Source organism: Oreochromis aureus, linkage group 13 (assembly GCF_013358895.1).
Source record: "Oreochromis aureus strain Israel breed Guangdong linkage group 13, ZZ_aureus, whole genome shotgun sequence".
NCBI classification, from domain to species: domain Eukaryota; kingdom Metazoa; phylum Chordata; class Actinopteri; order Cichliformes; family Cichlidae; genus Oreochromis; species Oreochromis aureus.
The window spans coordinates 9,104,537-9,116,703 of record NC_052954.1 but is presented as its reverse complement, the minus strand read 5'-3'; the positions used below and the strand labels follow the sequence as shown (position 1 = coordinate 9,116,703).

General features: G+C 38.8%; 1 protein-coding gene across 8 annotated transcripts in view; it reads left to right on the top strand.

The window, feature by feature from the left end:
- Nucleotides 1-7,772, top strand: part of cpeb3 (cytoplasmic polyadenylation element binding protein 3) — a 43,069-nt gene extending 35,297 nt beyond the window's left edge. For all 8 annotated transcript variants that reach the window (XM_039621773.1, XM_039621772.1, XM_031726328.2 and 5 more), the window contains 2 exons: nt 296-477; nt 2,848-7,772. In XM_039621773.1, coding sequence (XP_039477707.1) covers nt 296-477; nt 2,848-3,075 — 410 coding nt within the window. In that variant the 3' untranslated portion in view covers nt 3,076-7,772. The remainder of the gene's footprint in view (nt 1-295; nt 478-2,847) is intronic.
- The last annotated feature ends 4,395 nt before the right edge of the window (nt 7,773-12,167 follow it).

Sequence of the window (12,167 nt, the reverse complement as noted above, 5' to 3'; positions counted from 1 at the left end):
TTTCTTTTCTTGGGCTAAACATTGCTGGCTTGTCTGCAATGTGACCCCCTGCTAATTACACCAGCAGTTTGAGTTGAGACTGCTGCTCTGATGCGTAGTGTAGCAGGGCAGATTTTTATGTCAGTTAATAACAGAGTCAGACACTTATTTTGCTTTTTCAAGCGTAACTGAAGGCTTTCAATTTGAAGAACAAGCTAAACTCAGAACTTGCAAACTCACAGAAACTCCCTAGAGGAGTTTGCAGCACTAATCATCTCTCTCCACCCCCACCTCTCTTCCCTTCCTTTCTCCGCAGTGGAGCTGGCTATGATCATGGACAGGCTGTACGGAGGTGTTTGCTATGCTGGCATCGACACGGACCCGGAACTCAAATACCCAAAGGGGGCCGGCCGCGTTGCCTTCTCCAATCAGCAGAGCTACATTGCTGCCATCAGCGCTCGCTTCGTTCAGCTGCAGCACAATGACATCGACAAAAGGGTGAGTGAGTTCGTGAGCTTCGTTCACAGCGATCCCTCTTCTGAAAGAGAGCAGCATCTCGACCACAAGTGAGGTTTTCACAGTCATTCCTATGGCGAGCTGTGGAGCTGAACTCTGCTTGAGTCCTCCTCCATGTATCAGAGCTTTCATTACAGCAGGGATTTCAGCCAGCTACCCAGCATAGCCTACAATAACGAAAGGCCATGCCTGGATGTGTAATGACTATGGCCTTTGGCTGAGTCCCGACAGATGTTTCAACTTGCAGACACATAGGGATGGTTTAATTATAGTAGTTCCCTATACATGTATATCCACTGGAGCTGTGCTGCTGGGTGGTTATTTTAGGCACGCCGGCCAATTGCAGCGGGACAGATCGTGACCGAGGGAGACTGGTTGTCAGCCAGGAAGCCGAGGCTCTGCAGGGCGGGGCTGTCCAACCCACCTCGACTATCACCATCTATCTTCAGTCGGGGGTTCATGGTGTCTTTATTATGACTAGGACTGTGTGCTGAAAACAAGTCAAAGAAAACGCCACTTACAGCATCAAAAACATTCACACAACCAAATATTTATTTTCATGTCTTTGAACCAGATAACTAGCAAAATTTCTTCCTTATATGTGGTAAATAGATGTCCATCTTACATTTGTTTTGTTTTTTTAAGTATTAGGCTGCAACAAAAGGATTTATGTTGAAAGAATTAAGAGTTTTGAAAGGATTTATATTCACTGCCGACCACAGACAGTGGAACGCATTCTTGAAATTCATGTTCAGTTGTGGTGAGAAACTAGGATGCCAGCTGGTGCCATTTTCTCTTCGTCCTTTTTCTCGCCTTCATTGTCTGTGACTCACTTAACTGTAAATGGCTCTTGATGATAGCACATGTGAGCTAATTACCTCTGGTCAGCTCTGTGTCCCCCGGGATGAAATTGGTGTTTAATGGCCTGGCAGCTTGGCCGTTTCTTTCTGGCTTTCTTGCTTTTTTGTCTTCCGTGAGCTCGTTGCTCTCAGCAGTGGATATTCCACTGTAGCTGCTGCAGAGTTTGGCTTAACACGGTCTCCCACTGCTGAAGGATTTGATAACCTTTCATTTTGTGGCCACACTATAACAAGGTTAACATCCACCTCTGCCTGCTCGTACGCTGAGGCGTCTCCATGGTGACTGAGCTCTCATTTCTTGTCTCCTGGCTTCGTGGTCAAACTCATTATACTAGTGGATGGGTGGATACCTGCCCTGTTTTATTTTAGAAATTGTCAAACAGATCACAATGAACGAGGGTTCTGGACTATGACTTGAATGGGCAACACATCTGGAGAAAACCAGCTGTTATTTTAGCACAGTTACTGTGCAAATCACATGGCTATGTGTTTTTGTTTGTTTGTTTGTTTTTTATATACATAACAACAACAAAAAACGGAAGGAAATGGGGAAAAAACTGTAGCTCACATACTTTATTTTTAATGGCCAGTAGAGGGCGCCTTCTTTGGTTGCAGAAAGCCCTGATCGTATAGCAGTCTATGCTAAAATGGCCCTTTGCTCTGTTACCTTGGTAAACATTTTCCTGACTTTATAGGCTCAGTCACTACTTTTACTGAATCACTGAATAAAACCCGACATTAATGAACTGATCCACCTTTCATTAGTCTCGTGTGGTTTCATGTTTCATGAACTGGTGGGAGATGCCGGGATGGCTACATCCATCTTTTATACTGGGAATTGATGCAGACTGTTTAATGGCAATGGTAGATCTGTACCAATTGTTTGACAGTGTGTACCTCCTTTATCCCACACCTGTGGAAAAGATTGTGGATGTAGCCTGGAGTTATTTATTGATTGCTTAAAATCCATCAGTGACTCATAGCAACCCTATTTTTTGATTATCATGCAATGACACCCAGAGGACATGGTAGTTTCACTGAACCGGGCTTCCGTTTCTCGTTGCTCATCGATGGGGAGGCAGCTGCAGTGATCAAACTCTTTTCCGGGGACAGCCCATTTCTCTGATTTGAGTCACTTTAGGAAAGCAAATGTGAATCAGTTTTCTTGAGTTTTTCAGCTGAAGTGATGATCTGTTTTATCAGGTTTTCTTGATTTGTCTGTTATTTCATCTAAAAATATCTGTTCTCATTCACAGTGAACATTAGCTGGTTTCTTTTTCTTTAAAACATTGTTGAGGCTGACAGATTATGGCAGCAGTAGCCGTGAATACAGGATTGCTGAGCCCTTTGTTTCAAAGACAGTTTACTTGAACAGGAAGTGAATTTTATATGAATCTTATATCTGAGCGTACACCACTTCAATCTGTGTTTTTTGGATATGATAACCTAAAATGCTGTTTTTTGTATTTTTTTTGTATTTTTTTTTTGCCAGGTGGAGGTCAAGCCGTACGTCCTGGATGACCAGATGTGCGACGAGTGCCAGGGGGCACGCTGTGGGGGCAAGTTCGCCCCCTTCTTCTGTGCCAACGTCACCTGCCTGCAGTACTACTGCGAGTACTGCTGGGCCAGCATCCACTCACGAGCCGGCCGAGAGTTTCACAAGCCACTGGTGAAGGAAGGGGGCGACCGCCCTCGACACGTGTCCTTCCGCTGGAGCTGAGGGAGTTGGTTGAGTCCAAGAGCCAGCCCTGCCTAACCCCCCGGCCCCTCCTCCCCAGTGAACCCACGCCAACCTGCCCCCAAAAAATCCTCCTGCAGCCCGGGACAGCGCTGGAACCCTCCTCCCCAAAGCCCCATCCATCCACCCTGCATCCCACAAACACCTCATGATAAAAAAGGCAGAAGTGATACCATCAAACACATGGGACTTTCTTCACAGCACACAGCTCTGAACTCATCGTCTCGTGTTCCCCCCGACGATGAAGCTTTGTGGGGGAATTGAAATGCGAAAGTCCATGAGCTTAGAATTTGCACTTTGGCACAAAATCTTACTAAACACACACACAAACACACATGCACACACACACAGGATGGTATGTTAGACCCCTGGCTACTTTTAGTTCCCTGTTCTGTTGACTAGGTGGTGTGGTACGTCCTGTTGGACCTCCCTCCCCTTTACTAAGACAGAGGTGGGACCATGCAAATATTTAAAATATATATATATAAATATATATAAATATATATATTTTGTTTTGTACCTATCTATACATCTATAGATAATTTAAATTTTACGTAAAAGGAGCATGCACTTATTTTCAAAACCTGTAGTTATATTGCCCCTGATTTAAGAAGAAAAAAGAACTACCAAAGGCAAATGAAATTAATGCATACAGAGGAGCAAAATAGGTGGCATAAGATGTAGCAAGATTTAACAACTATCCAGTAGTGTGGAGTTAAAAAGAAAAAAAATAACACGGCTATATTCGCTCTCCATTGTGACTCTGAAAATATTAATACCTCATATGCGCAATCAGATCAGTTTGCTTTCTAGGTCTTTATTTTTGATAATAACATTATTTTTTAGTGTTATGTAAATGTAATGCTGCAATAGCTTTGCTGCTAAATCCATGGTATAAACTGATACCATAACTTTATTCAGGCTAGGGTGTAAAATAACAACAGATGTAGAGAGAAGCACCTGGTGGGTTTTTTTACGTTTTCTTTTTTTTTTCTCCTAAATTAAATGACAAGCCGTCGTAGGGGGAGGGGGCGCCCCCAGGCAGAGACGGCTAACTTTTGTGTGTGTGTGTGTGTGTGTGTGTGTGTGTGTGTGCGCGTGTGTGGGGACCGGGCGGGGGGGATGGGGAGGGTCGCCCCCTAACTGCATGTTTATTTCAATCAGGTTGCTGCATGCAATAGACTTTTTCAATATCACGTCTAACTATTCGATTCTGCCCATGTTTGCACAGCACACTAGACGTACGTTTGACTCACACCAAACTGGACAGATACAGGGAAAGGCTGGTCAGAGGAACCAGAGGGTTCCTGCACAAACAGGCATCCAGATAATAAGATAAAGACAAAACCTTAATAATCACAAATCCAAAAAAAATGTAGGATTACCATTAAAACAGAAAAACAGTCTGATAGGTGAAGTACTTTTTTTTTCCTTTTTGCAGTGATTGTTGATAGAATTGTGCAATTTTTTATACAGTACGTAGTTAGGTCTGAGTATGCCTAGAACTGTGATTCGCTTTAACTGTTGTCAGTGTCTGACATAGAAGTCCTGTGAAATGTCATAACTAGTGTATGCACACGTATATATGTTCTCTTGTACACACACCTACATGCACACACGTACACACACACACACTCTTGCACCAGTACACACAGAAGTCTCTCACATGTGTACTCGGACAGCTGTCGTTCTTTTATTTTTTTAAATGCACATTAACTGGGTCAGAGGAGACGCAACCAATGTGAGCTTAGACTGAGAACTGAGTTGAAATTATCCTTTTTTTATTTTTCCACCATTGAGAAAAAGCGCACGTTTACGTCCCAGAGTGCAACCAAAGAGCTCACGTGTTCGACTTTGTTTAACAGAGACCACCTGACACACGGGATGAGGAAACTGGACGGTACGTGGGCGCAGTAGATTGGATGAGGGAAAAAAAAAGAGAGGCAATTAGGGGCGAGGAGTCAAACTTAACACTGAAGCTACTGGACACTTGATAAACTGAGCCCTGCACATGCTCTCACTAAATGGGAAGGGGTAGGGATGGGTGGGAAGGAGGAGCGTTGCCGGAACATGCAGATGTGCAAACTGGGATTACCACATTTATCCAGATTTTTATTTTCCTGCAAAGCTTGAAGTAATGGACCTGCTTAAAAAAAAAGAAAAAAAGGTGGACATATAGATATATATTTTTGTTTTTATCAAAAGGTTATGGTGCAGTTTAAACAGGAACGGGCGGGTGGGTGGATGCAATGCATAGAAACTTTAAGTATTGACTGCTGAAGACGGGGAGGGTATGCTTTTTTTTTTTTTTTTTTTTTTTTTTTTTTTTTGGGAGGCTGGGCCACATTACACTGGTTTTAGCAGTTTTGTGGACAATCTGAACGGGATCCTACATCATTGCGAGTTAACGTGTGTTACCCCTTCCCCTTTCCTTAATTCCGTGAGTTGTGATTGGCGCCCCTGCAGTCCCTCTCCTCTCTTTTCATTTTACTCAGTTAAACTGTGTGTTTGTTTTTTTCACCAAGAAATCGAAACTAAGCAACAATACGTTTTTCTTCTTAACTGAGGCTAACCATGAGTAATAATAAGCATCCCTATGAAAGTGAATTCTGGGTGTTTTTTGTGACATTTCTTTCCCCACCCAGAAAAAAAAAAGGTTTTCTATGTTTGTTCCTTCTCTATAATAGCTATTTGTTATGCACTACTCTTTGTATCTGACCAGTTTTCAACAGTCAGCTGTTCTTTTTGTTAAAAGACAAAAAAAAAGAGATAAAGTGTGCTTTCTGACTGACAAGATCTTTTGCAATACCTCAATTTTGAAATATATTAGGAGAGAAACAGATATTTTCTAAGTAAGTTTATTCAGATGAGAAATATATATTAATTTAATTCTTCAAGAGAAATGATTTAACAGATGGTTGATTTTTCTTTTTTAAATCTTATCATGCTTTTTTTAAAGTTTGCTTTTATTTTAAGAATTAATTATTTTATTTTTTTGGAAAAAGACAACAACTGAAGGAGCTAGAGCTTTATACTAATAATATGTAGTTAGTGAGAGTCTACTTTATTACAGTGGCATCGAGGGCGAGCGCCCCACTGGTCGAATCAGTCGAAACATCAGAGGGAGGAGAGCTCTTTAAGGAAATCGAATATAAGGTGCTCAAAGAGGAAAACGAAACATATTTCCCACCTTTTTGTATATTTATAATCAATCATTTACTATGCTGACCAGAGTTGTGAAAGAGATCTTCTGTTCGTTATTTTTTTAAGAGAAGTTTTTTATGTTTCCTAAACGTTTGTGCTCCCTTTTTTTGTTTTTGTAAGAAAAAAAGAGGAAAAAAAAGCAACCCCGATTCGTTAGCCCGACGAGAAAGACTTGTGAGAGTCACGGCTGGAGGTAGAGAGAAAAGAATGTGATTTTTACCACAAAACAGACACAAGTGTTTCACCTGTAACTTGATCGGAAGCCCCCAAGGTGCATCAATAGACTGGTGGCCTTCTATTCACGCAAGACTTGAATTAGTCCCATTTTTTTTAAAAGGCTAACAACCTTGATTCTTTGTCGTAATGTGCAATACTGTTTGTACTGTTTGTAGAAAAGAAGAAAACAAGAAAAAAGAGGCATAAATCTTTACTGCAGAATTATTTTCATTGCAAGCATTGTGATTCACTAAAAATCATTTTCTACTGTGTATTTACCTACTCTACCTGCTAGTACCTTCCAGTAGTAATGTAGCCTTTGTACTGAGAAATTTTCATTATTTTTAGAAAGTTTTGCTAAAAAACAAAAGAAGAATTTAAACATATTTACATATTTTCATTTTTATTTCATGTTTTTTCTTTACAGACTTATCTCTCAACCATTAATAGTTATTTCTGGGGGAGACTTTCATATCTGGTCAATGTCATTAATATTATTTTGTATTTTTACTTGGAATAAATTAATTTTTATTATGCTAATTCTTTAAAAGTTTATTTTTTTTTCCATTTGTTCACTTTTTCATTTTTTTGGAAGCTATGAAAAAACCCCTTTGTAATATTGTTACTAAAGTGTCTCGTTTCTTGAAATGCTAAGCTTTATGTGTTATAACTTGCTGATGTTGCTTACATTAGTGTGAAAATGATCTAAAGATGAAAAAAAAAACTACTCACAAAGAAACAGATTGGTGGTTGGTGATGTTTAAGTGATTCGCAATGTAAACAGATGAATGGGCAATAAAATAAAAATGGCAGAATGGAGCATACATGTAGTATGTTGTGATGTAATTGTGGAAGATGGATGACACCACTGACCATTTACTGCTATTGCTACTCATTAGCTCACATATTTTATTCTACTCAGCCGATCCTTCTAAAAATACACCAGTGGCACATGCTGTACTTGGTTCAGTCCCCACAGAGCACACCAGTGTGACTGTATTTAAGTATGAATGTAAATGTAGCTGCACTGTATGATACATATAGAAATTGGAAGGAGCATGTGTGATCTGTACAATATTAATCCTTTATAGCAGGCATGGGCCTAATGTGGCTGCTCCATATATATCTGTACTTTCACCCTTTTTCCTGCCTTCAAAGAAAGAACGGTTTGACGTTTGAACATTTTATTTGAGAAAAACTGACTCCTGTCTCTCCTGCTGTACTCATCAATAAATATGGAGGCTGTTAGCTTAACCAAGCGTTTGCACATAGCTGCAGAAATGAATTTGTAAAACTGCATCTCATTTGATTTTGTTCTTTACAGATTTGTTAAGGAGATAGTATTGTAGCTTGGTGAGCTTTAGTGGTCTGAGGTGACAGGTTTTTTTTTGGGCCAGTTTGCTTTAAGCTGTAGTCATTATGTAGGGAAAATCAAAAAGTTGCTTTTGGATTTTTTTTTCCAGAATACAAAGAGGAAAAAGTAAGAATTTTGAGATTTTAGAAAATGATTTTTCAGAATTTTGAATTCTGATTAGTCTTTTTTCCCTAAGAATTCAGATTAAAATGTTAGAATCATGAGATCTAACAAATAAACAAACAAAACATAATTCTCAAAATCCAGAATTCTAAGAACAGTCAGAATTCCCCCCTTTTTTTTCTTTAACAATTCTGAATTCTCAGACTTCATATTAAACATTCTCACTAAATTCTCAGAATTCTGAGATTTCAAAGAATCACAATTATGAGAAAACTCTGAATTGTATACATGTTCTTTATTTCCTTCACTGGCCCTAATCTTCCTCCTTACAGTTACGATGAGTTAACTTTAGCTTAAAAAAAGACTGGAAGCTCAGAAATGGCAACCCTTATGTTGTCCAGAGCTAGCAGAGGCTGCATGTCTAAAGCTCACCAACATCGAGATTACATTTTATCGACACAATAAATGGCAGAAATTAAACATTACAGTGCTACGAGTACTTTCATGAACTGCTTTCTTGGCCTGAGGTATTGAGTTCCTGCAGGTGTGTGCAGGAAGTAGTCCTCCAAAAGTGACGAGCTGCTACCATGTTGGAGATCTAAAAAACAAACAAAACATAATTCTCAAAATCCAGAATTCTAAGAAAAGTCAGAATTCTCACTTTTTTCTTTAAAAATTCTAAATTCTAAGACTCAATATTAAAAATTCTCACAAAATTCTCAGAATTCTGAGATTTCAAAGAATCACAATTATGAGAAAATCTGAATATCTGAATTATGTAAATGTTCTTTATTTCCTTCACTGGCCCTAATCTTCCTCCTTACAGTTACGATGAGTTAACTTTAGCTTAAAAAAAGATGGAAGCTCAGAAATGGCAATCCTTATGTTGTCCAGAGCTAGCAGGGGCTGCATGTCTCACCAACATCTAGATTACATTTTATCAACACAATAAATGGCAGAAATTAAACATTACAGTGCTACAAGTACTTTCATGAATTACTTTCTTGGCCTGAGGTATTGAGTTCCTGCAGTTGTGTGCAGGAAGTAGTCCTCCAACATGGTAACAGCTCATCACTGTGTCAGTTTAAGCATTGTAGCTTTGTAAGAGTCAAACAGGTATGGTAGCCTTCCTTAATAAGGCTCAATGTCATTGAGGTAAAAATTTCTAAAAGCGATAACTCCTAAGTAGCAACATTGTTATTATGACACTACAAAATGATGGACTGTTATGTACGGCCCCCATTCTTATGAACACAATGACGCTTAAAAGGTTGTTTGAGGTCTGCCTACTGTACAGACATGAAAGTGGATTACAGTCAGAAAAACCTGAATTTGTATCAGTATTGAGCAATTAAACATGATTAACTATCATCAAAATCACATTTCAATTATGTTTGTGTACAACATAATTAATTATTTTAATAATATAATTTGACTTATACATTTTACTATACCTTTTATTAAAAATAAAGATGATTTAGTATCAGCAAAAGCTCTGTTTAGCGCTTTTGTATTACTTTTAAAATTACTTGTGAAAGGCTGGATGTTACGCCCTTTAACCCTCTCGCAGATGTAATGAGAGGTAATCCGGGGGAATTCCAGTCTCTTTCAATCCCACCTTTCTTGACAAACCCCAACAATCAGATGACCATATAGATGATATCGTTTGTATCATATGAATACAATAACTTTATTTTACAGCTTAAAGCCGTCCTTGTTTAACAAATAACAACCTTTTGGTGGGTAGAATGAAGTATCAGGTTAAGAAAGGTTTAAAATGTCCATATTGGGTGTAGGCTCTCAGTAGGCTAATATAACTACTACTGGAGTTTTTTATTATTATATATGCATGTATGTGTTTCAGGACTCGCATAAATAAACAATAATGCATCCAATTATCTTTTTAAAAATGTTTACAAAAGTATAGTCCATACACAAAGTATACACATAAAAGAACACCAACAATCAAATAATGAGCAAGCATGTGGCCACAGTGGGGTGGACAAACTCCCTCTTAGCAGAATAAACCAGACCCAGTGAGGGTCAGCCATATGCCACATCGTTGGGGACACACTGGGGTGAGGAAAAGAGAAAGTAGGAACAAAACAACCAAAAAAAACTATGGTGAATTTACAGTAAATCAAATGTGATCTTTTTTTTAAATTAAAAACAAGGACCGCTCAACCTGACCCAAACACTTGAGCAGTGGTGTATATTGTATATTGTATGTAGTTGTATCTGATCAGAATTTTGTCATCAGTTTTAAGCAAAGTCTCAACATTTTAGCTCTGTCTGCAAACAAATCTGAGTTGAACAGTTCCAAGACTGATAGCAAACTCTAACCCTAACAAGTTCACTTTATTGCATGCTCATTTTCTCATATTAGTGGCGCCTATGTGTTTACCAAATCTACATTATTAATTTGTCACACAGTGGCTCGTGGTTGCTTACAGCCTATATCTGTACTTCACCAAAGAGGCGTCATTCAATCCTGCCAGCTGCCTATCGTAGGCACATTTCAAGGATGACAGACTCCACCTTCGCTCATATCTTTTTAACAGTCTCTTCACTGTCCTGATACTCCTATATGATCTGCTGTAATCAATAACCATCAACAACCATGCACTATCATTAAAAACAGCTCAAACGTTTGAAGTCAGAAGTCTTGACATCATGACATTTCCATACATTGGCAAAAATATTACATTACAAAATGCATTGAAAGAAAATAAAGTGGATTCTTACCATAAAGGTCAGCTTGAGACGTTATATTAAGAATTATTGGAAGGTTATTCAGATTAACACAATAATAATCTAGAACAATGAAGCATTCATAATGAATATGTGCTCGAGCGTTCACTGTGTTTGTTTGGCTCATATTGAACTTTTAAAAGATGAAAAGTAAATAAACTTCAGTCATCAATTTGCTTTACAGTCAGTTTAACTTGTGACAGCTTCATGTGATGTTTAACAGGTGACTGAGTGAAGTGTAAATGTGCAAAACTAACCTACAGGTGGCAGCAAATGGCTTGACTTGACTTGTGTCTTACAAATTTATAGCAGTTATACAAAGTAGAGTGGCCAGAGTGCAGGTGTAAGTTGTGGTCACTGTACGTGACTCTAGCTAGCGCTAAAGAAGAGGAGGAATCAAGAAGGGTAAGTATCAGATAATTTCACATTTTTGTCAGTTCAGAGAAAGAGAGGGAGACAGAGGCAAGGCGGGGCACTAACATAACAAGACAAGAACTATAACCAAACTAAGAAGTACACGAAAATACATACACAGCAAATTACAGAAATGTAACTAAAAACAAGGCACTGACAAAATCAGACTGGAAGTGCACACTACAGAGATGCAACCTTAAAACACAAACAGAAGAAGAAACAAACACAGAGACACAACTGTCTACACAAGAAGGGACGTGGGACACGGGGAGGTATGATAACAGAAACCTAAAGACTAGATAACATTACAAAAGGGAACTTATATAAACCAACAGACAGAACCAGACACATGAAAAACAAAACTCAGATGTGCTGGAAAATTTTATACTCAAAGGTGAAACACTGTAGAGCTAGAACATAAATAACTTCACAAACCCAAGGTAAATCATGAACCCTCAAAACTCAAAATACTGGGTCAATGACCCAGGAATCACAACAAGGGTGTGTTAAAGGTAAATGGACTAAAACTGAGCACTCAAAGTATTTTTTATACAACTTGCCTCATTCACCCATGCTCTTTTTTCTATGCTTTTCCTATGTAAGTGCTTTCTATCTAACATTCACAGACATTCATAGTCACACATGGATCCATCCATCGAAGAGCAACTTGGGGTTAGTATCTTGCTCAAGGATCTTTGGCATGCACACTGGAGCAGACAGGGACTGAACCACCAACCATCTAATTAGCAGGTGGCCTGCTCTACCTTTTGTCCCATCTCTCTGAGTTTTGTGAATCAAGTGTAGAACACAAACTGTTTCCTGTTGTGGAAAAATTAATTGAGCATCAAAAGCAAACTGATTTTCTGAGATATACTGTATTGAAAGAAAGTTATTAAGATTTATTGAAAGGGATCAATCCAGCAGGAACAGGGTTCATACCAGCAATGACAAACAGGCAAAATAATAAGAGCTCCTTTATAGCCAGTGTGGGTACAATCTTTGTGTTTATCAT